At 46.2% G+C, this 25,294-nt stretch overlaps 1 protein-coding gene across 6 annotated transcripts in view; it reads left to right on the top strand.

Moving 5' to 3' along the window:
* Window positions 1-25,294, top strand: part of RABGAP1L (RAB GTPase activating protein 1 like) — a 419,353-nt gene that overhangs the window by 385,153 nt on the left and 8,906 nt on the right. For 4 of the 6 annotated variants that reach the window (XM_083157293.1, XM_083157294.1, XM_083157292.1 and 1 more), the window contains one exon: window positions 16,441-16,533. In XM_083157293.1, the coding sequence (XP_083013419.1) occupies window positions 16,441-16,533 (93 nt within the window). Of the gene's footprint in view, window positions 1-434; window positions 2,259-16,440; window positions 16,534-22,253; window positions 22,359-25,294 lie in introns of those variants that run through there. The other 2 variants (XM_083157296.1, XM_083157297.1) reach the window with 2 other exon arrangements.

The raw sequence follows: 25,294 nt of genomic DNA on the forward strand, positions 1-25,294 counted from the left end.
GGGTGCAGTCTTGAAAGCTAATGTACACACTTTCTCCTACCAATGGAACAATAAATATTCTTGTGGATTTTAGGACAAAAGAAATAACCAGCAATGTTAAAAACTTGAAATGTTCTTCACAGATCACAATTCATGGCATGTTGAATAGGGAAATTCCCTGCTTAGCTTTTCTAATATTCAATACTTTCCTGAAGCCTTAAGGTTACATTTAACCTTAAAAGCATTTTTTTTTTTTCAAATATATCCTGTAGTTTCTTACAAAGCTGCAACAATATATATATAAATATACATTTCTTTTGTGAGCTGTGGCTTTAAGGAAATGGTGATCGGTATCTGTACGTGCTTCTCTGCCTCCACCCTCCCCCAGCCCTGGTCACAGAATGCCATTTTTCTATCATTAACCGTGCAGAATGCTTATAATATGCTGCGCGTCCTGCTTGTTTGCGAAGACTCTGTCCCCAGCCTATTGTTGCTGGGCGTTGGACTGAGAGGACAGAGGAATTATGGGAGGCAGCATCCCCTGCAACAGGTGTCCCCTTCTCATTGTGCATCTTCTGTACACCCAGGCTCTGCGAGAGGCTTGTGCTGGGGGGAGATCTGTGTGAGAGCTCAGTGAAAAGGATATTTCACATTTAACAGGCTCTTGCTGGCAAAGTGACAGCACCTAACGTCTTGTGGGAGGGAGCGAGCCTCTCCCAATGAGATAAGGACAGCAGACAGGTGCTTACTGCTTTCGTTATATCCTGGTTACACCACAGACCGCAACCTTGCTTATGTTCTCTCGGCATGTATATAAATCAATAATCTGAAGGGGTATTGGCATAGGATTTCGCAGGGCGAGACGGCAGTTCTGGCTGAGGACCCAGTGCACAATGAGTTAATGGTTGTAATCTCCAGGATGTCATCAAATATTTCATTTTCAGCCTATTAAAAGCCTCTGTGTTATCAGGATGGCAGCAGAATATCTTCCTGTTCTCCGCCTGCAGGGAGTATGGAAATTGCCTCCGATGCTGCTGCTCCGTACGTTACCCCTCGCTGCTGTTTTAGCAGCCTATTGAAATGTAAACTGCCACCATGTCACTGCCAATATTGGACCTGGGCTTCAGGAAGGAGACTGAGCGGAAACAGGGGAAGATGAACGAGGGGGGAAAGTGAGTGTCACGCCGTTTGTACTGCAAACTAACAAGAGCCAGGAGTTTTTGAGGGGATCACAAGCTTCATGGCCAATGGAAACCTCTTTCATATTCATGAAATCCACCTCTGCTTCTGATCCGAGAGAAATGTCAAGATCTAGATAACCTTTTACGTCTCCGTTAATCAATTCCTTTATTTTTTCTGTAGCACCTGCTGCTGTATATAGTTTTTATTTTCTTTTGTATTTATTATATAAATGCATTTTTGGCATATTTTATTACTATACTGTACAGCCGTGCACTGGGGTAAAAGTTTCTGTAAAGCGTCCTGTAGACTATGATCACCTTGGATGTCACACGACAATGACACGCAGCATTCCTGATCTTTATTCATATTTATTTAGGAATTAATAGTAACTTGGTCCGATTTTACAGAGGTAACGCACCCTGTGTGTGTGTGCTTTTTTTCATACAATGTTTTCATACAGTACAAAGAACAAGCTGATGTAGCAGACCTAGGCTGTCCAGGCATATTTAGAATTTTTTCACAGCTCTAAGCTCCCTCCTTCACATATACTGCAAGGCACTTACACTTTGTTATTGCTGTGTGTATTTGTAACCGGTGCCAGTCCCGGCTATGCCAACCTGTTAGACACTTTCAGCGGGGACCCACTGTGGACTGGCCGGAAACTTTGACCAGTGACCTTTTCCTTACACTGGGTCTGACTCTGAGGTAGCATATCCCTGAAGTGAATGCTGTTGTGGACTGAGATACCAGTGATCTGGGGGTAATACATATTCAGTGAATAGGATATAGGTAGCTCAAACTCCTCCCAGGAGCCCACCTGAAAATCCTACAACAGTGACACAAAACTTGTATCTCGGTGGGCTCCTCCCCGATACTCAGGAACTATAAAGCCAGGGTGGGTGCTCACATGTGACCCTCATTTCGAAATAAGTTGGATCTCTTTCACAAGTGACATACGCTACGACCCCCTGTTCCCAGCTGCCAACATGATGGAAGAAATCTCAATCTCCATGGCCTATGATGCGCACCTCTTCAGCCAGCTCTCGGATGAAGACATTGTCGCCAAGCTGGTAGAAATCAGCAAACCTAAACCTGTGGTAAGTGGGGCTGTCCTAATACATGACTATAATCTACCTTGTCCATGCAGGAATATGGTGCTTATGGGGCCTGAGTAGGGATATATTACAGATATGGCATGCATGCCATGTTTTCAGGGTAAAAGAAAAGCTTTTGAGCTAGGGCATAGTGGAAGGGTACGGCTGTTAATAACAGATGATTGTATCGCAGGATTGCAATCTCACAGGCATGTTTCATCTGTTCCATCACCAAAGCGCAGAGTCCTGAGGCTGTGACTCAACCGGATACACTACTGACGTGCGCTGTGTGATTTTCTATTGGGAGATTGTGGTTATAGTGGCACACTTTTAAAATGCGAATTTCTGTGCATGTGTGCGAGACATATATTGTGTGGAAGGCCCAATGAGTACATGTAGAATGATATAAGTATTGTCAGTGTGTTGTGATAATGTAAAACAATGGTTCGGTTTGCAGTCCCCAAACTGTTTGTACATAACGTTTGGGTGCTACTGTACTGTATGTGCTTGGTCTATGCCAGTTATGTGTCTGTAGCTGTAGTAACTGCATAAAATCAGGGACGTAGTAAGGTTACCATGGTAACATATTATACTATATGGTGTCACTGCTTTAGGCAAAGGGTCAGACCAGACTTGTATCTGTGGTGCTTATTAGGCCAGGTTATTGATAGGGGATAGGTGACTAGTTCTGTATGGTTTATCTGTGGTCAGTAATGTTACAGCTGGTAGGTATATAGGGGACTATTGTACTCAGAGGAGCATAAACACGCTAACCTATGCAATACTATTATACTGTATTACAATGGGTATGGGTCATTGGTGCGACCAACATGCATTGTGTCGACATGCCTTAGGTCGACATGGATGTAAGGTCGACAATGACTAGGTTGACAGTCAAAAGGTCCACATGTGGTTTTCACTTTTTTTTTTCTTGTCCTGAATGACGACATGGCTGACATGGGCAACATATCGGTGGATGGTAGGGCATGAAATACCGCCTGTCGGCTCATGTTGCCTCAGGAGGTGAAAAGGTGAAAACCCCATGTCGACCTTTTGACTGTTGAACCTAGCCATTGTCGACCTAATGTGTGTGTCCATGTTGACCTATTTGAGGTGCCAACCTTCAGTGGTCGATCCAAGGTATGTCGACCTTTGTTGTGTCGACCCAACGACTGTATACCAGTACAGTAGACACTGCAATATGTTGCATTTACTCTCCATAAAACTTTGGCAAAGTTTCAGTAGAAACCGATCTTATGGAGCAAACTTTTTGTTTTTTTCCTTTTAACATTGAAAAGTTATTATTTTCTATATAGAAATCTCCTTCTCGTATTCCGGTTATGGCTGTGACCTTATTTTGCATACTTTGGTTTTCATTATACTGTGTTTTCTATTTCTACATTTGTGCCATAGACTAAAAGGGCCGCTATACAAATACTCTATATACATTCTACATTATTAGTACATTGCCCATTTACTGTAGGGGCTGGTTTACACACGGGTGTGGATTATTACATAGATTCTGTCTAAAGCAAGTTCAACAAACTAGGTCGACATGCCCTAGGTAGATATGCAATAGGTCGACATGGTCAAAAAAAAAAAAATATATATATATATATAGGCCCTTTTTCAGATCTAATCGCAGTACAAATTTGTTCTCAAAATGGGCAAAACCATGTGCACTGCTGGTGGGGCAGATGTAACGTGCAGAGAGAGTTCAATTTGGGTGTAGTGTGTTGATTTTGAAATCTAAATTGCAGTGTAAAAATAATAAAGCCAGTATTCACCATGCACAGAAACAAAATAACTCACCCAAATCTAACTCTCTCTGCACTTGTTACATCTGCCCCCCTGCAGTGCACATGGGTTTTGCCCATTTTGAGAACAAATTTGTACTGCGCTCAGACCTGAATAAGGGCCATAGTAGGATGTAGTGGTGCAGGACTAGTGTGAATAGCAAAATAATATCTGTAAAGCATTGCAGACTATGTGTGCGCTATAAAAATAACAATAAATAAATAATGATTAATCACTTTGTAGTTTTTCTGATGATATGGCCAACAGGGGGCGCTTACACATCCGTTCCCATACGGCCAAACGGGTGAAAAATTATTCAATGTCCATGACGACTTAAAGCTATTGTTGACCTAGAGTATATCGGCCATTCTTAGGTGTCTACCTAGTCACTGTCGACCTACACATTGTCTCCCATCTATACCATAACCCTGCTGGGGTGGTTGTATTCCCGTACAAGCCCACAGGGGTCATTACTGCTTCCGGTAATATCCAGCTTCCAGCACCATTACTATTACTGCACATCGTCCTCTCTCTGCTGCTGGACCTGAAACTCACTTTTGTTGCCTCTGAAACTGAATGTAGAGAAGACCTAGTGGGCGAGACTAAAGAAATCCCACAGGAGCCTGTTATGTGGATTCTTTTCCCTTTATTATACAATGACTTGTCATTGAATTGTCTTCATTTATTATCCAAGGTCCCATCATCTGTAATGATGCTGGGAAACAATTCAAAGGAAAGTCGCTCAGCAGGTGCAAAAAGCTGGATGCACAGGTATTCTGCCTTATCCAGTGCAGTGTCATGCAGCAGACAGCTCGTCACGGAACATGGGAACAGGTGGTGACCACTGAATAACACAGGTGTGGCATCGCGAACAGGCCAACACTTACACAGCGTATAACTATATATGTTCTTTATGTGTGTATTTATGTTATATAGTTCAGTTTCAGAAACTTCATTGCTGTGCGTGTAATGGTTAGCATTACTGCCTCACATACTGTAGCTGAGGTCATGGGTTCGATTCCCACCATGGCCCTAACTGTGCTGAGTTTGTATATTCTCCCTGTGCTTGAGTGGGTTTCCTCCAGGTACTCCGGTTTCCTCCCACAATCCAAAAATATACTGGTAGGTCAATTGGCTTCAAACAAAAATTAACCCTAGAATGTCTGTGTGTGTTTATACGTGGTAGGGAATATAGACTGTAAGCTCCACTGGGACAGAGACTGTTCAAATATTCTCTGTAAAGCGCTGCGGAATATGTATGTGCTATATAAATAGCTGGTAATAAATAAAAATTATATATATATATATATATATATATATATATATATACACACACATAAAATTAAAGGCTGTGACAGTGGTGGGAGGCACAGTGTCCTTTTCACTGTAGATTTCCTGTCCATAGTCATTATTGAAGAACGCTGCTGTTGGCTGGTGTACGGTCGTTCGGTCGACTTAGGTGACATTGGCTTAGGTGAACACGTGATATAGGTCGACATGGTTGGAAGGTTGACACAAGCATTAGGTTGACAATGGCTAGGTCGACAGTCAAAAGGTTAACATGGGTTTTTCACCTTTTTGTGTTAGTCGACAGGTGGTATTTCATGCCCCACCATCCACTAGGGCAGGGGTGGCCAACCGGTCAGAGGTAAAGAGCCGAAAAATATCAGTCGTCAAGCCAAAGAGCCAACATCATGCGCGCGCCGGAGGCGCGCGCGCCAAAAAGGGGCGTGATCGGGAGAGTGGTCAGGGGCGTGATCATATGACACAAGGAGAGTGGCCACATGACAAAACTTTATGCCCCCAGTGCCTGATATGCCCACCACAGTGCCAAACATCATATGCCCCCCACAGTGCCAAACATCATATGCCCCCCACAGTGCCAAACATCACATGCCCCTCAAAGTGCCAAACATCATATGCCCCCACAGTGCCAAACATATGCCCCCACAGTTAGGAAGCTGGGCCCTCCAGCACAGGTGTTGGCCACAGTGCAACACCTATGCTGGAGGGCCCAGCTTCCTAACTAAAGGGCCCACCAAGAGGGCCCAACAAACAAATGAGCCACGGGCCAAGAGGGCCCGACTAATGCGCACACAGGCCAGAAGGGCCTGAATTTGCCCACGGGCCTAGTGCCCGACACCCGGTGGTCTAGGGTGGATGGAGGGTAGGAGGCCAAAGGCCCCTACCTGGTGTTGGGAGAGGCCGCTGGGGGGAGCTTCGTCAGCTCTTTTGCTTCCCACCCCCGCTGGCCTCTCCGGGAGCCATCTTTTTTCTTGCAGAAGGCGCCGGAGATCTTCTGTCTTGATCCCGGCGTCTTCTGGCCTCTTCAGCGGCGCCGGAACTCTTCTCCCCGCCGCCGTCTTCTGCGCCATCCTCTGGCAGCTTCTTGCGTCTTCAGGAGCGCTCCTGCGCTCCGCCGGCGTGGAGAAGACTTTTCGCCCTCCCGCTGGCGTCTGATGTCAGACGCCGGGGGCAGGGCGGAAACGGCGCGGCGAGCGCTGATTGGCTCGCCGCGGCCGTTTCCTATTGGCCGCCGATGCGGCGTTTTGAATTTGGCAGCCGAATGTGGTGCCAAATTCAAAACCCCGCTTTGCAGATGGGATTGGAGCCGCAATTTACAGCGCGGCAAGCCGCGGGTTGGCCACCGCTGCACTAGGGCATAGAGGGAGAATAGAATAGAATAGAGGGACAAAATAATAGTGGAAAACACATGTCAACCTTTTGACTGTCGACCTAATGCTTGTGTCGACCTTCCATGTCGAACGTAGGCATGACAACCTAAGCCGTGTTGACCCAATGCATGTCGACCTAATATTGTTTGACCCAATGACCTGTACCCTGTGGGCCAAAGCTGAAATGAATGACTATAAAGAGCAGGCATTTGCACAGAAGAGAACACAAGGGCCCATATACCATTATGAGAACCTTACCATATGTATTTGTGAATGTAACCAGATGCTTGGCTTGCACACAGTCTCATTTGGATGGTTAATTTGCACAGTTTTACACCAAATTGACTCCCACGTTCATTATTATATTATACTGTAGTTGTACCATTTTACCCAGTGCTGGACAAGAGACTTTCAGTTACATCAGTCCCAGCCCCCATTGAAGATCAGTCTACATTCCCTGCAGTTAATTGTGTCAGAATCCAATTAACCTCACAGAGTTTTTTCAAAGTGTGGGAGGAAACTGGAGGACCCAGAAGAAACCCATACCAACACGGGCAGGACAAGGACATATAACCTCCACATATAAAGTGCTCAAGGCCAGTGTTCTCAGAACATTAACAGATAATATGTAACAAAATGACCAGCAATCCTAATCTACGTCAGATTGCACATTAACGCTATGATCTCTATCTCAGATCACATGAAATAGGGAAAAGAACCAATGGTAGAAGTACTGTGAAAACCCTATTTCAGCATGTCACGTCTGGGTGCTACCAGGGCTGTTAGCTGGATTGGCCATTGTACACCGATTTTAAATGTGGTATATTAGGTCGATAATGAAAATGTTGAGAGTTGGACATGGATAATTTAACAATCTGTTAAGGCCTCCATACACTAACTGAATTTGGGCCGATTTCACCCGAAGGAACAGGCCGAGAAATCCTCCCAAATCGGATCAGTGTGATGTCCCCTCAGGTCCGCATCGTACCTGTGATGGAGGTTGGACCGGCATGCCTTCCGACCTCCTCCCGGTGGCGGGCCGACTGGGGAACAGGGGTCGCATACGATCCATCACAAGTAAAGGACTGCATGTGATGGATCACGTGACCCTGCCACCCGGGAAGGTCCCAGACGACTCGCAGGTGATCGGCTGAGCATCCGCTGCGGGAAATCACGGTAGTGTATGCCCAGCTTTAGAATGATGGACATATGTACTGTTGCCTTACACATTGCAACTTAAGTGTGAAAAGCCGGGTACACACCTATACAATCGGGATTTATACGGAATCCCGACGGTCGAAATCCCGACAAGGGGGGGGGGACGTGGATCGCCTCCCCTTGCGGGTTCGCTGTACTCGCCACACAGTGGGCCCGGTGCCGAGCTACGCTCGGCACACTAATTTATTCTCCCTCTATGGGTGTCGTGGACACCCACAGAGGGACAAAGTGCCGGGATTCCGACTACATCCTACAGAATCGTCTGCCCATTCTCCCAATACTGGGAGAGCAGCCAAAAATTGTATTTGCAGTACCAATCTAGGGGCCAAATCTATGAAACCATAACAAGTGATAAAGTAGAGACTGATAAAGAGTGGTAAAGAACCAACCAATTAGACCCTAACTGTCATGCTGCAGGCTGTGTTTGAGAAATATGTAGGGAAAAGTGTTTTGAAATCAGAATACGGGCGTTATTATTATTATGAAATAGAAAGAAAAGAGAGGCTAGTACTCCCCTGTAACTCCCAGTAGATACAGATGAAGTTCTCCGTTATATTTTTCTTGTTGTAACATATGAAATGACAAAAAGAGAGAGAGAGGGCCGTATCCCTCGTGTAATCCTGTTTTGGGATTTTAATCAATCTATAATATAATATGGACAATATTATGGTATTATCCAATTTTCAATTAATCGGGGTATCTCCCCCTTACAATCACACTCACAGGAAGAGCATATCAAATCGCATTTCAAATTATGCTTCCAGGGTCATCAAAAACTGCAATCAGATGATATGAAACGGGGTACTCCCCCTAAACCATATACTCACAGAATAGTGGATGTCAAGGCGCACAGAACAGGTTCTTTCTCCTGTGGATCTTTTTTTTTCCTCTTGAACCAAAAAAATAAATCCTGGATTCTTGTATATATGAACAAGTATCCTTTATTATAAAACATGTAGTTTAAAAACAGAATTTGAAAGAGTGGGGCTACTGTGTTTGAGAAATGACAGTTGGGGGCTGATACTGATTGTCTTGTCCCTTATCACTCTTTATCAGTCTCGGCTTTATCACCTGTTATGGCTTAATACATTTACTCTAGGAGTGTTACCTGGCCTACACATGTAGCGATGTCAGGCCATTTTCTGGGCGTTCTCACTACATCGCTCTGTGTGTAGGGGCATAGCGTGAGGCGCGTCGCTATCGCCCTGGCCATTAATATCCAGCATGATGGAAAGATCATGCCATGGGGTTAAGCATCGCTCAGCAGGGCCCATTAGATTATATACTGCTTATAATGTTCCTGCAATGGTTGGGATTGGGAGGTCGGATCTTATGTGCGGCACAGCCGACCTCCATATCCCCATAGAGGAGCCACTTACCTACTGCTGCCGCCACCTCACAGGGTGTGACTGCTGGATAAATACCACTCGATTGATCGTTGGCTTTTAACCTGATCAGGTGAGGATCTAATAGGTGTGCACCCAGCTTTACAATAGGCACTGAAACTAGCAGAGGTCAGAGTATGAGCAGGGAAATTCCTGCTCATGGTGCTGACTTACTCATCCCGATCTTCCATAAGGATGCAAGCTATTAAAAATACAGATTAGTGTGTAAATAATTAGGCGTACGTCCGTTGACCATTATAATGACTTATACGTTATACCTATAATCGGCATCATAATCACATTTTGTTTTGTCTATATATTAGTAGTGTACAGTATGTAACAGTCCTTCTTCAGAATTTCCAGTGTGAATAACACAACATGGCAGCTCCCATTATATGGTCAGCATCTCGGCACATGCTCGCTGTTCTGTATTATAACTGCAATGCAGGGATAGCACTGAGTCTTGTCACCATTAGAGATGAGTGAACACTGTGTTCTGGAGCCCTCATACTGTGTCGTCCCAATAGCAGCAGGAAACCTCTCATTACATCAGACATATAACCCATTATGAATACGTAGCATCTGACTCTGCTACACATGACCGGATGCTTGCACTGTGCTAGAAGTGTCATGTGTGTGTTCTCTCCTTAGCCCCCCGGTGCTATATACTGGCCTGCTGGTCTGTGGCATTGGTAAGCCAGGAAGCAGTAACTGGTCTTTCCACTATGAGACCATCATGTGAGTGTAGTATAGTGAAAGCAGCCTGTATAGTGTGTTATCTGCACCATCTACACATGACCGGTTGTGTGGGTAGAGCTCCAATTGTCATAATGCAGACACCAGAGATAATGAATCTGGTAGAAGCATTAGAGGGGCGGAATTACTGGGAGAGCCTGTTGGGTTGTAATTACCTCGTTTTAAAACACAATTTGTAAATACAGTAGATGTTTGTGTGGTGGGAGATCTGGATATACCGCAACAGTCAGTTTATCTTGTTTTGACTTTAAGATGGAGATATACGGTATACCGTACGGGGCCATTCACCATAGACATGGTAACTACTACCATAGGTGCAGGGAGTGCAGCTGCTATGGGGCCCAGAACTGAGAGGGGCCACCTTTCCTGTTTAAGTAACGTGCTATAGAAAAATGTCACCATTGGGTGGCACATAGGGCCCCTTACAAACTTTTGATATGGGGCCTACAAACATCTAGTTACACCACTGCATGGACAGATACAGGACTCCCAAAGTAATTATCCTTTTACGTTTTATTAACCCTTAAATATTATGCAGTGTTGTACAATGCGGGGGTAATAAAGACCCATGCACACTAGGGGCCAGATGTATCAAGCTTTAAATGTGATAAAGTGGAGAGTGATAAACAGCCAGCCAATCAGCTCCTGCCTGCCATTTTTCAACCCAGCCTGTAACATGACAGCTAGGAGCTGGTTGTTTATTATCTGGACCTCGATGAGAAACTAAAAGATCCTTCTGAGCGATATCTATTGCTCTCTGGTCTAGTGTGTATACTCCATAACGTCATGTGCTTCCGAGCATCGTTCCCGACCCTCTCCCTCGTCTGCTCTGTACAGGTGAGGGAAAACCTCATTATCGAAGGCCATGCTGCAGCCATAGCATGGCCTCCGCTTCCCCCGCCCTGGAATAAGGTCACTAGGTCGACATGCATGATGGTCAACAGGGGTTAGGTCGACAGGGTCATTAGGTCAACACAAGCATTAGGTCGACATGGGAAGTTCGATAGTCAAAAGGTCGGCATGGGGATTTTTGAAAAAAAAAATATATATATTTGGTGCCGACAGGCGGTATTTCATGCCCTACCATCCACTAGGGCAGGGCTGGGTAACACCGGCCCTCCAGATGTTGATGAACTACACATCCCAGCATGCCTTACAATCAGTTTCAGCATGGCCACATAGCAAAACTAATGCAAAGCATCTTGGGATGTGTAGTTCATTAACATCTGGAGGGCCGGTGTTGCCCAGCCCTGGTCTATGTAGACCTTTTAATACAGAACCATGGCAGGATGGTGGCTTGGTGTTCTGTGCTTATATATACTGTAACCCACGGCAACCAGTAGACAGTTGGTCACAGTGACGGCCATATGCAGTATTAAATAAGTCCCACAATGATGAGGTAAACAGTAGATTTTAGTTGTTTATGCTGCAGAATTCTAGCACTATCCTTGTAGTGCCAAAGTGCACATGAAAGACTTGTACAGTATATTGTAGGGGGCTTGGGCGGGAGATCTGTGTATATTGTGCGGGGATGCAGGAGACCAGCCAAGCTGGGAAAGGTGGAAAGTACCTCAGCGTGGCACCTACCAGTGGTATGTTTGGTAAAGGAGGGGCACATTTACTGCTGGTACTGTTATCCAAACAGTGAGAGATAAACAATGTCACACAACTAGATTGTGAGCTACCAATATTGTATCTTTGTCAGGGGTTATTCATTTAAATACATTGGAACACAAAATGGCTGCAAGCAACAAGTACACCTTATGTCAGAAGGATCAACAATCCCTACATAGGGCATGCTGGCAGTTGTAGTTCGTAGCCATTTTGCCATAGCCTTAGCAGAATCTATGTCCCTGTAATTTTAATATCACTAAACGCGGTCTCCTCTCCTGTGACCTTCCTAAGAGGACATTTGCAGAAATCCATCCACTGACGATCCAAAGCATGTTACAGGGTTTTACATGCAGAGAGAAAGATCAACCCACAGATTTGGAACAGGGTTTTCCTAGAGATTACGTTCAGCCGAGATTTTGTTGGAGATTAAATGAGAAGCTGGATTCATTTTCCACATAAATCTCTCTGATGCCCTCTGATTTCATCCAGCGAGCAGCCGGTTTAGCAGAGATCTGCGCTGTTCTGTTGCTAGGGAGCTGCATGAACACAAATCCTCCCGAAAGCCCTGTCTAGAATGACTGTGCTGAAATGGAGCTGTAATTCTCAGGCGAGGGGAAGTACAGTATTATTAGAAACACGGAGATGTTATTTTAGGCTGTGCGCGGCGAGGAAAGAGCCGTCAGGGTGGTGACGCAGCAGCGGGTGGTGGTGATATGTCCACTGCTACAGGGCCTGCGGTCCCACACACCCCCCATGCTCTGCTAGTCAGGGACTTGTCCTGTGTTACCAATTATTTCGTGTTTTTATATGACTGGAATTCCGATACTAGCAGCTGTAGGCCAGTAGTTGTGCCTGAGAAAGCCGTGTATTTGCAAGTAATATGGGGTAGGTACACATAGTGGATGGTGATGTTCACCAGCACTGCAGCACCACTTGTAATGAGTGCTGTACAGGGCTCAAGTGCACCCTGTGCCCGCCCCACCTGCTCAGCGGCCAATACGAACACTGTGTACTGTAAGTGTACCGCGTCCCCTCACATGCTTCAGACACGGTGCTTTTCTGCGCTCGGCACACTAATGTATTCTACCTCTATGCCCACTGGGATGGTAAAGTATGAACAAGTCGGGGGGAAAAAATCATGTCGACCCTTTCCTTTTGATTGCGTCAACCTTTTCACATGTCGATATTTTGACTTTTGAGCAACAGTGGTCGACCTTTTGACTGTGGACCTAATAACTGCATACCCTGCATGGTGCCTGTCTGGAACATCCAGATAATGCTCCAGCAGTGATCCTGGCACCACAGCGCTGTTCCGGGCACACTACTGGCCAGAAACAATGGCAACGGGGTACAGACGGAGCCCTGCACGCTATACGGTGGCACCACACCCCAAGTTACCGCCTGACTTGTGACACTAGGAAGGTTGACAGGGTCAGAAGATCGACACAAGCATTAGGTCGACAGTCAAAAGTTTAACATGAGTTTTCCACTTTTTTTTTTCCCCCCCAAATATCGACACAAGTCGACATGGACTCCGTATCAGTGTACCGCGTCCCCGCGCATACTCCCCCCACGCCCTAGTGGATGGTAGGGTATGAAATGAAATGAAATACCGCCTGTCAGCTCATTTTTTTTTATACTCCTGTCAACTTTTTAACTGTCAACCTTCCCATCATCAGATGGGAGTTGGTTTCTGCTGTATTACAGAGGTTGTAACAGTTAAGGATGCCTAATGATGAATTACAAATAAAATAGTTCAAATACAGTGCGTCTTTATATAGCTGGTGCTTTACATACTGTATGGCCGCAATCGCTATTTTTAATGGACCTGCGATTTTAGGCTGGCAAGCCCTGGATGAGCCCCATAATGGGGCAGATAAAGCCTTAACAAGAGATAAATGCAAGGGTGATAAGGAGAGATAAACGTCCAGCCAATCAGCTCCTTACTGACTTTTTTTCAAACACAGGCTGTAACATGGCAGTTGGCAGGTGATTGGCTGGACGTTTATCTCTCTTTATCACCCTTGCATTTATCTCTTGTTAAGGCTTAATACATCTGCCCCCATGTGTGTGATGGCAGCCTGTGCTGAAGGATTACACAGAATGCAGCTTATTCGCCCTGTGTTGTGAAACATTCTGTTATTGTTATTGTGAGCCTCTATAATGATGTAGGCTGTTAATAGCAGGCCATGCCGCGACCCAGCTGATTTGGTAGAAGGCTTATCTGTTAGTAGGCTGACTGAGCTGTACGTACCGGCCCCCATCTGAGGTGCCAGTCATCTGAACAAGGACCCCTTTGTACTTTCACTTGAATCTAGGTCACGGCACCATCCTCTAACCCGTAAAAGGCTCCATCTAGGCCTAAAGCTACTTACAGGATCTTGCCAACAGCGCAAAGCTTGGAACCAGCCCTATTAGACAAGGTGGCTGTGTTAAGAAGCGTTAATTGGTGGTTTATTTGCACCATAAATACCTAATGGACTTCATAATATGAAGACTTCATTATGTAAAAAGCAAAACAAAAAAGTGCGTTTGTTCGTAAAATATCCTATTACATGTACAAGAGTGTTCCCAATATCATTCTGCTTGGCAGCGACTTTGTATTTCCTGTTACGATCCTGTTTGGAGCACTTCCTTATATCCTTTACAGAACTATACTTGCTTTTTCTTAATAAAGATATCTATTAACGTGTAATTCTGTGTATTGTGTTGGAATTATTTCGCATCAGCTGGTAATGAAGTGGAAGAAGGATGAGGTAGCACTCAATGATTCCACTCACCGTAGGTCTGAGTGATTGGCTTGCAACCTTATAGGTAACGGAAACTCTTTACAGACCAATCATGTTGGTGCATCTATAAATGGAAAAATCTGAAATGATAGATCTGCTTTTTCACACAAACCTTTTACACTTTGGCCACGGCCTGTGCAATGTTCTTTGGCTGTTTGTGGTAGAGATGGGAGGAAATATTTTAGCACATGAAGTACCGGGTAGCTGCTGGGTTACCCTGGTGCCGCATCTGAGAATTGGGGTAGGTGGAGACATCTTTATGCGCTAGACTCAGTAGTAGATTGCGGGGGGCAAACAGCGGCTGAGCCTTTATCTGGCATAAATGACTTTCTGAAGGCTGAATGAAAGCAGAACCAACAGATTGCCAAGGATATATCCTTCCATGAGTCTGTCTGCTAGCAGACACATATTTATGTAATGCGCGGGCAGGTTATTAATCTGCTTACTGTGAGATTTCTCTAGCTGACCTCTTGGATATTTTAGTCACAATGAAGCTTTTCTGTCCATATATTTTATTCTGTCATTAAGAAGGAATTTGCAAGCTGTCCCATGACTGGCTCTGTCTGCTTGGCTAAGTAATGCTCAGCATCAGGTGGCTGACAGTCTAGCGGTGTGTGGCCGTGTGTGGCAAGATCTCAGGATCTGTAGGAAAGTAACAAAACCCTCTAATAACAGTGGCAGCAATGTCTGCCCTGCCCCCATATAAGTGGTGCATGCAGCATGATGTAAGCAAGAGGTATGCATATTGTATTAGATATAGGATCCAGTGGCAGATTGTACCTGTGGGCTGTTCTTTCTGTTGGCACCACTGAAATCTCTGGACAATGGTGCCAGTGCCATGCTCCTCAGGAGCATACTGTGACAAAGTGTCAGTCTGCTCAGGAATGTGGTGGTGAGAAGGCAGGAAGAAGCATACATGGAAACTGTACTCTGGACCCCATTTCTGTTAAACTGCCCCTGCACAGTGCCAACGAGGCTTAATACATTTATTGGGCGATAACTTGCTCTGTTCTTACATTAACAAATTGATTACTTTACAAAAAGTGTAAATAATCATATAACGTCTATGTACTTTATAACTGTACAGAGAGACTTGTACTTATAGGAAAATATGACATACAGGGGCTGTATACACGTTACACGTCGTGTGCAAGGGCTGAGGTGCTCTGCATTGTACGTGAGGTGCGTTTAGACAGTATACACTGTGCTAGAGGTGTAAATGTGGGGGTCATGATTACAATAGCTGCACGTTTACATTTACATTGAGCATTTCTTCAATTAGTGGAAACTCTGATGAACAACACTCACGCTCCGTCCTCACCACAGCTTACACACGTGGGGGCAGTCGGTGGAAGAAATGATGTGGCGTGCTAGGGAACCTTGGGAGGTTGTACAGAAGGTGTGAGTTACAGGAAACTAGAACCCAATACGCAACGGAATTTGCTGCACCATATAAGAAAATGTTAATAAATAAGTTGTTATACAATTAATAAATAGTACAATGTGTGCGCCATGATGCTCTATATTGCTACCCATAATCTCTCCCTCTGGTCTCTCTGGCCTGATTTCTTTCTTGCAGTAATGCAGGCTGGTGAATACCGTACACTTGGCATTCCTCACAGATCCACATTGTATTACCTCATAGGAGGCAGCACATGCTTTTTGCAATGACAACAGTGGAATAAGAGCTAGGACTGCAACATGCCTGCAGCATTTTATGCTTCTTGCAGTTGCTATGGCTAAAAGAGCAGGTGTACTGTGCGAACAGGTGGTATTGTGCGCCATCTGGTGGTGAAATGATGCACTCCACATATCAATAAGAATTTAGTTGGTGAAGTTCTTTCTTGCTTGAAATAATCGTTGAGCATTTGCAGTCCACCTAGTGGCCAAATGGTAACATTGCACATATCCAAACATACTGTATTAACTAATGTTTCCTCTACTTTTTCAGGTGCCTACTAAGAAGCTGAAGAAATATGAGAGAGATTATCTGGCAATGAAAGAGAGTCAACTGCAAAAGGAAGACCCAATAGAGAGATACAAGGTAAATGCAAACTAGTTCTATGGGCTTTTTACAGCTTTGTGAATGTAGTTTTTGGTTATGGATGGAGTTATTTATATCACTGACAAGCCTGTGGCTGCTGCAAAACTTAGTTGAGTAGCTGTACAAGGAGGTGTTGTTATCCAATCAGATTCCTGTTCACCATTTTCTAGTACAGCAGCGAATGTGTGATTGGTTGCAGTTACTTCTGCACCAATATGAATAGATTTAATTTGCTACATTACGCAGCATGAAATGATTGCAACAGAATATGAAGTATAGGACATTACTTGTTATAAATAGTGGGCATTCAGTTGTTTTGTAAATTGGGCACAAGTGCCACGGTCCTGGATTACTTGTCCCACATGTCACGCCTAAATGCACCCGGTGTAGCCGTGTAGAAATTTGGGTGTTTCCAAAGCCCAACTTTGGGCAGGTGTCTGCATACCATCTCAGAAGGGTGAAAGCAAAAATAATAGGCGCCAGTGACACTCATGACACACGTCAAACCAATTGAATAGCTCCATTCATAAAAACAATTGAAATCCCCCCCATAGAAGGGGACAGCATAGCTTTTCTGTGGAAGTAGATAGCTGCTATTTATTGTTTTAAATAAATGTTAAATATTACTCTATTAAGCTTTTGGATGCAAAAATCCCCCCAAAATTGTAAAATAAAATCTTAAGACTTTTTTTAGGGCTAATAAATGCATTTTGGGCGCATTTGTCCTGCATTGTGAGTACAGAACTAAATGTGTCTATTCTGAAGACCGGAATATGTGTACTTCTGGGTGACTGCACACACTACCATCTTCCTGCCCTCACTGTGTAATGTCTCATTACCACCCATTCTCAGCCACTCCAGTGACCAGTAGAGATAATTTTGTTTCTGTGCAGGGTAAATACTGACTGCATGATTTTACACTGCAATATAGATCTCACTTTGAAGTAAAACCCCACCCAAATCTAATTCTCTCTGCACAAGTAACATCTGCCCCACCTGCAGTGCACATGGTTTTGTCCATCTAAGAAGGATTTTGTCAGAAAGAATGGACTAGAATAACCCCCTTGGTTCTTAAATATAGAGGGATCACACACTCTTGCAAATATATAAGCATGTGCCGCCCACTGTGTGCCTTTCCTCATGTGGTCTATTCATACTGCCATATTGGGTGAGTAGGGCTGTCTCCAGGGGGTGTGGATCAGTTGGTCACCAGCACGTTGGTCGACATGCAGGAAGGTCAGCATGAGTCTAGGTCGACAGGGTCATTAGGTCGACAGTCAAAAGGTCGACATGGGGGTTTTCACTGTTTTACCTGAATGCCGACACAGTCGAAAAAGACACAGGTTAAAGTGCACCGCATCCCCTGGCATGGCTCGCTGCGCTCGGCACACTATTTTATTCTCCCACTACGCCCTAGTGGATGGTAGGGCATGAAATACCGCCTGTCGGCACATGTTGGCTCAAAAAACAGTGAAAATCCCCATGTCGACCTTTTGACCCTGTCGACCTAATGACCATGTCGACCTAGACTCATGTCGACCATCATGCTGGTGACCCAATGACCGTATCCCCCTCCAGGTAAGTTGGCTCTCAATTTAGAAACACATTTATATATGATCCAATGTGGGGCTATTATAATGTAGTTTGGGACCACCTGAGCGGAGGCACTTTGATACAAAGAACGTGAGAGTTTTTGTGCGACAGTGGACCAGTTACTTTCCCTATCTTACCCTGTGTCCGCTCAGTGTGAGGTCTCCTGCACCAATTTATTATCCTTGAAAAAGTGCACTTAGACGCATGAAACGCGTTGGAGACTACAAACGTCATCCACCCAGACCGGCGGCCTTCCCCCGCTGCGAAGCTCACGAGTGACTGCCGTTCGAACTTCCGGCAAACTTCCAGGTATCGGCTTTGACGGAGGATCAAGCGCAGCGGCTGCCACGGATGCGTGGTTCAGCTGTTTACTGCAACTTGGAAACAAGAACCCTGATCCCAAATTGCCAGGATTCCAACACCCTGGAGACCTCACACTGAGCGGACAACAGAGTAAGATAGGGAAAGTAACTGGTCCACTGAGTCGCACAAAAAACTTGCTCTTAAAACTCTCACTTATTCCCCAAAAGGGTTTAAACATTATTTTTAACCATATTCTTTCTTACAGGTACCACTCAATTTTTATAATTATTCAAACACCATAGCTCTCTTTTTTCTTTGTATCTAATTGTTTTTATAAGAGCTGCTTAAAATTGGTTACCGCAGACCCATATAACCCAACTCAAGGCACTTTGATGTAACAGATGGCTATACAGGCAAATACATTGCACATTTTAAACTTCCTCCATAAGGGGCTGGTAGTGCGCACTTCAGGAACTATTGTAATAAACCTTCAGTCGCTGAGAAGTGGCTTCATCAAATTATTAGTAGGACACAATGTGGACTTTCTCCCAGGCCGGCTGTTTATGGAATCCAGCATGACGGCGGTTAGCTGCCCACCCGTCCATGTCTAACAGAAGTCTGATTATTTTATTTCATTTGCTCAGATAAATGAAATGGATGTTATGTTCAGGCCTTTAATTAACTTGGCTTGAGAGCAATTAAGAATGATTAAATGAAAGTAATTAAATATACAGCCCCTCTGAGTATAAAGTCCTTTTGTTTTACTGGACTCTCCAAGAACAAATCTCTACCTGTGTATGTGCCAGAAACAGAGGGGCAAAATATAGCAATTACATTAAACAGCGGCCATTTTGTGAGGTGAAGCTGATCGTTAGTAAGTAGTGACATCACTGAGGGACATGGTCATACATAAAATGGCTGCTCCCGTTGTATAAGGTGGACTTAAAAAAAACTACTATTCCTTTTCTTTCAGTTTGTTCTTTTACACCAGACCTTCTCTGTGTCTTTGCTGTGTGACTGGGCACCTGAGTGATCATGGTGGCTACAATAGAAGTAAAACCATCCCTCACTTAAATCTCCATGGGTTCTAGTCGTATAATACTTCTGTATAGATAAGTTTGTTTTTTGAGTTTAAGGCAGGGATGAGGAACCCTCGGCCCTCCAGCTGTTGTTGAATTATACATCCCAGCATGCCCTGCTACAGATTTTCTATTTGTCCATGCTAAAACTGTTGCAGGGCATGCTGGGACATGTAGTTCAACAACAGCTGGAGGGTCGAATGTGCCCCATCCCTGGTTTAAGGTATCTTACTTCTGTTTTATACTATCAGTAGGCTGCCATGTATGTGTTTTATTTATATAGTAACAGAATATCAAGAACATACATTGATGAGCCAGTTGAAAGATGGCAGCCGGTGTCCAAATTTTACCTCAGAGTATTAGACAGGTACAAACGGTGGACATCCACCAAAGCCATGCAAAAGGTCTACATAAAAAAATGGTTGACACATGGAAAAAAATCACCTTTTCACATGTCGACCATTGCCATGTTGACTGTTTGCTTGTGTCGACCTTTTGTCTGTCAACTTTGTGCATAGTGATCAAATAGTATTGACTTATTGACTGGATACCTATTGCACAATGTCCGCCAGCACAAGCAGATTAGAGCGTTAGCACCACGCCTCACATAAGTTTACCACAGCAAAATAGTAAAATAGTTTATTGTGCTTCTAAGTCTTTGTTTCCATATAAATAGGATTACAGGTGTATAATATTGTCAGACGGAGGTTGTCACAGGGACAATTACTTTATGGTTTACTCACAACTAATAAAGACAGGATTATACAATGGGATATTTTAGAAACATGTATACAGTAAATTAAGCTGCATATACACACAGCAGTCCAGGGGCTGTTGTTACAGTTTTTGGAAGAACCCCAGTGTACCCTGGGCAGCCCAAATAAGTAATTTCCTCCTGCAGATTTAAATATTGTTTTTCAATTTGAGTGGGGTTCTCTTATGCCACACTTACTGTAGTAAAGGACGCCCTGGATCCACCCAGCTCCTCCTTTAAGTACCAGCATAGTTGTGTAACCCAACACATTCCACCATTGTGACCCCTGGAAGCCATCTTACACAGATACCTGCATAAAAAGAGGTCACTGCACTGCACTTATTACACATGTTTGTCAGTGAGCCTCAGCCTCACTCATACTTTGGCCAAGAGGAGTATTAATGTGTGTAGTCACTCATACTTGGGCCTAGAGGAGCCTAGTGTGTGCAGTCACTCATACTTATGCCAAGGGGAGTCTCAGGGTGTGCAGTCACTGATACTGGGGCCTAGGGGAGCCTCAGGGTGTGCAGTCACTCATACTGGGGCCTAGAGGAGTATCAGTGTGTGCAGTCACTCATACTTGGGCCTAGAGGAGCCTAGTGTGTGCAGTCACTCATACTTATGCCAAGGGGAGTCTCAGGGTGTGCAGTCACTGATACTGGGGCCTAGGGGAGCCTCAGGGTGTGCAGTCACTCATACTGGGGCCTAGAGGAGTATTAGTGTGTGCAGTCACTCATACTGGGGCCTAGAGGAGTATCAGTGTGTGCAGTCACTCATACTGGGGCCTAGAGGAGTATCAGTGTGTGCAGTCACTCATACTGGGGCCTAGAGGAGTATCAGTGTGTGCAGTCACTCATACAGGGGCCTAGAGGAGTATCAGTGTGTGCAGTCACTCATACTGGGGCCTAGAGGAGTATCAGTGTGTGCAGTCACTCATACTTGGCCCTAGTGGAGCCTTAGTGTGTGCAGTCACTCATACTTGGCCCTACAGGAGCCTTACTGTGCGCAGTCACTCATACTTGGCCCTAGAGGAGCCTTAGTGTGCAGTCACTCATACTTGGGCCTAGAGGAGTATCTGTGTGCAGTCACTCATACTTGGGCCTAGAGGAGTATCTGTGTGCAGTCACTCATACTTGGGACTACATGAGTATCAGTGTGTGCAGTCACTCACACTTGGGCCAAGGAGTATCAGAGTGTACAATCGCTCACACTTGGGCCAAGGAGTATCAGTGTGCAGTCACTCACAATTGGGCCAAGGAGTATCAGTTTGTGCAGTCACTCACACTTGGGCCAAGGAGTATCAGTGTGTGCAGTCACTCACACTTGGGCCAAGGAGTATCAGTGTGTGCAGTCACTCACACTTGGGCCAAGGCGTATCAGTGTGTGCAGTCACTCACACTTGGGTCAAGGCGTATCAGTGTGTGCAGTCACTCACACTTGGGCCTAGAGGAGTATCAGTGTGTTCAGTCACTCACACTTGGGTCAAGGAGAATCAGTGTGTACAGTCACTCACACTTGGGCCAAGGAGTATCAGTGTGTGCAGTCACTCACACTTGGGCCAAGAGGATGACGCCTAGAACTAAGTACATAAAATGTAACCACATGTTTCACAAATCCCACTGCGCTTTAGTATAGGAAACAGTGATAAAACAAACTGACATAGAGGTAGGAGGGCCCTGCTCGCAAGCTTACAATTTATATTTTGTAATAACTGGATAATATATTCTTGTGACTCTTGTTAATATAACCAATCACTGCGTTCAGTTTTAATCAGAAACCGGAGGCTTTCTTGCGGTTGTGGAACTGCTAGTCTCAGCATATGGCTTATAGTGGCGCAGCAGGTGGAGACTCCGGTGTGTGTGCAGTAGTGTAGCTCGCACCCCTGTGTTATCTCCTGGGACAGCTGTGGTTCTGCTATTCAGCCTGCAGTGAGTTACTGTATCAGTAGCTGCATGAGGAAGTCACAGAGCAGCCACCTCCCTGTGTCCAGCCCAGGGGACAGTTCCCTCTGTCACTTCTCCACACACACACGTCTCTCTGTATGCTGGTGGTGGTGTCTCGTTAGACAACACATGTCCTATGAACCAGCCGAGAAGGTAAGTCCCCTCCACTGCTTCCATGGGGTCTGCTTGGAAGTCAGAGAGGTGTATTGTGTGCCTGTGCAGCACTTTGGGACACAACCAGTAATTGGCATGTGGAGATGTTTGTATGTGTGTGTGTGTGTGGGGGGGGGGGGGGGGGGGTGTTTGGGGGGGTGTTTACAATATGTACCGTTAGGCTTTCAGAGCTCTGTAACTTTGTCTTACTGGTATATATATATATTTGGTAAGGAGTACAGGGTGATGTATCTGTATACAGACAGATGTCAGCCACGTATTGAACAGCCACTGATAGTATTTACTACAGGTCACAAATGTTGTGGTGTTTGCATGTTATGTAGTACACAACTAGCTCATTGCCTTAGACTGGTAATAATGTGTATATAGCACACTTTCTACACAGAGGGGTTACTGAGGAATATGTTTGTACATTGTGTATATTTTTCTCCAGTTCCTTGTGTCATTACTGGGGTTCATCCAGAGTGTATACAGTACCTATAGCTGTGTGTGTGTGTGTGTGCGCCCCAGTCACTGCTATGGCCAGAGAGCCGCTCTGTCCGGACACACAGATGTGTGATGTAGCTGTGAGAGCAGCCTGTGCCTGCTGGGAGAGTGTCTGTACTGTACTTTGTGTTGCTGTGAATTTGATACACGTAACGTGAGTACTCATAGCCAATATTTCCGGCCGTACATTATATATTCATATAAGGGCGAGATTATTGGGCTTAAACCAGTCAGACCAGTATAAGACCGGCACTGCACCCCGGCAGCCACATAAAGGAGTGGTGTAAGGTGAGGCTGTGTAATACATTGTAATATATTTATTTTTGATGCTTTTATTAAGCATTGTACAAATACACAACCTGCTGCCTGCAAGGCTCCATTCCATCATACCTGGCCTGTAACGTCACTATTCTGCTGCGGCCATGCATCACGTGCACCGGTCCGGCTGTAATATAGGAGTATGGGTGCACCTCTGTCTACCACCCCAATACTATCACCTGCCGCACTCTTATACTGGTCTGTGGGCGCTGCTATAGTAAGTACTGGTATGGGAGACATGACAAAGCTGACATTAAACTCTAGTTTGGGAATTCTGCAAAAGTAGTTAAAAGAATGGGGCGGGGGTTCTACTTAGCTGATGCTGTGTATCTGTAACTAGGTGATTCATCGCGCCCTACGGGCGCTCTTCACACCGGCGTAAGGGGCTACGCCCCTTAATTTGTGAACATTTGTATTGTGAGAAATATGGTTAGAATTGTATGAAAGATGCCCTGTATTGCAGATTCTGGCAGTGGGTGAGGGTCCAGCGTGGCAGCACAGGAGTACCGGACGGTGGCCCTGAGTCAGTGTCTCCTCCTACTGGGTGGGAGTTAGGGTGCATGAGAGCAGGAGGCTGGGATATGAGGCATGATAGGGGTATGTAGGCAACACATCGTCAGCGATTACCCAGTGGTGGAAGTTACGGTTCAGGAGAGCAGGAAGCTGGGTAGTGATAGGGGTGTGTGGGCATACGGGGGACTAAAGAGGGTGGTGGACACTGTGCAGCTTCTGCCAGTGGGTGAGGGTCCAGCGTGGCAGCACAGAAATACAGGAGTCAGTGTCTCCTCCGACTGGGTGGGAGTTAGGGTGCATGAGAGCAGGAGGCTGGGCGGTAAAGCATGATAGGGGAATGTGGGCAACACAGGGTGAGCGGGTCTCCACTGGCGGAAGTTACGGGGCAGGAGAACAGGAGGCAGGGCAGTGTCCTCCCACATTGATGGCAAAAGTATTCAACATCGGCCATAAACCATCGATTATTTGAAAATCATTGATGGTCGATGGGCATCCCTAGAACTGGAGGAGGGTGGGGGACAGTATGCAGCTCCCGGCAGTGGGTGAGCGTCTCCTCCCACTGTGAGGGAGTGAGCGTGCATGAGAGCAGGAGGCTGTATAATAGTGGTATGTGGGCAAGACATTGATAAAAGTTGTGGCGCTGGTGCAGAGGGCAGTGGGGAAACCTGCAGTGCGGCAGCCAGGGCCGGATATCCCACCTAGGGGCGGTACCTGCTTGTGGTGGTACAGGATCCCCCATTGTCACGGGGGTACGTGAAATGCGGGAGCGGGGGCCGCGGTGGTCCGCTGGGGGGGTGGAATTGCCGGAAGGGGGTCTGCAAATTGCGGGAGGGGGGTGGTGTGTGGGGATCCGCGGTTAGCGGGAGGGGGCGGGGGTCTGCAAATCGTGGGCAGGGGCGCGGGGGGGCTTGAATCGTGGGAAGGGGGGTCCGCAAATTGCGGGAGGGGGGTTGTCGGGGTTAGTGAATTGCGGGAGGGGGGGTTGCGGAGGTCCGTGAATTGCGGGAGGGGCGCGTGGGGTGCCGTGAGTCAAGGGGGGGTGGTGCGGGGGTCCGTGAATCACGGGAGGGGTCATGAATCGCAGGAGGGGGGGGTCATGGGGGAGCTGCGAATCGCCGGAGGGGGGGTGGTGGGGGTTTGCCGTGAATTGCATGAGGGGGGCGTGAATCAAGGGAGGGTGGGCGCAGGGGGGTGGTGCGGGGGTCCGTGAATCGCGGGAGGGGGCATGAATCGCGGGAGGGGGGGTCGTGGGGGGTCCCGAATCGCAGGAAGGGGGGTATGGGGTGTGCCGTGAATTGCGTGAGGGGGGCATGAATCGCGGGAGGGGGGGTCCCCGAATGTGTGAATTACGGGGCGGTCGCAAATCGCGAGAGGTGCCGAGGGGGCCCGCAAATCGCGGGAGGGGGGCGCTACGGGGGGTTTCGTGAATCGCGGGAGGGGGGGTCGTGGGGGGTTGCGAATCGCAGGAAGGGGGGTGTGGGGGGTGCCGTGAATTGCGTGAGGGGGGCATGAATCGCGGGAGGTGGGGTCCCCGAATGTGTGAATTAGGGGGCGGTCGCAAATCGCGAGAAGTGCCGAGGGGGCCCGCAAATCGCGGG

The sequence above is a fragment of the Crinia signifera genome, chromosome 8, assembly GCF_055691185.1.
Source record: "Crinia signifera chromosome 8, ASM5569118v1, whole genome shotgun sequence".
Classification (NCBI taxonomy): domain Eukaryota; kingdom Metazoa; phylum Chordata; class Amphibia; order Anura; family Myobatrachidae; genus Crinia; species Crinia signifera.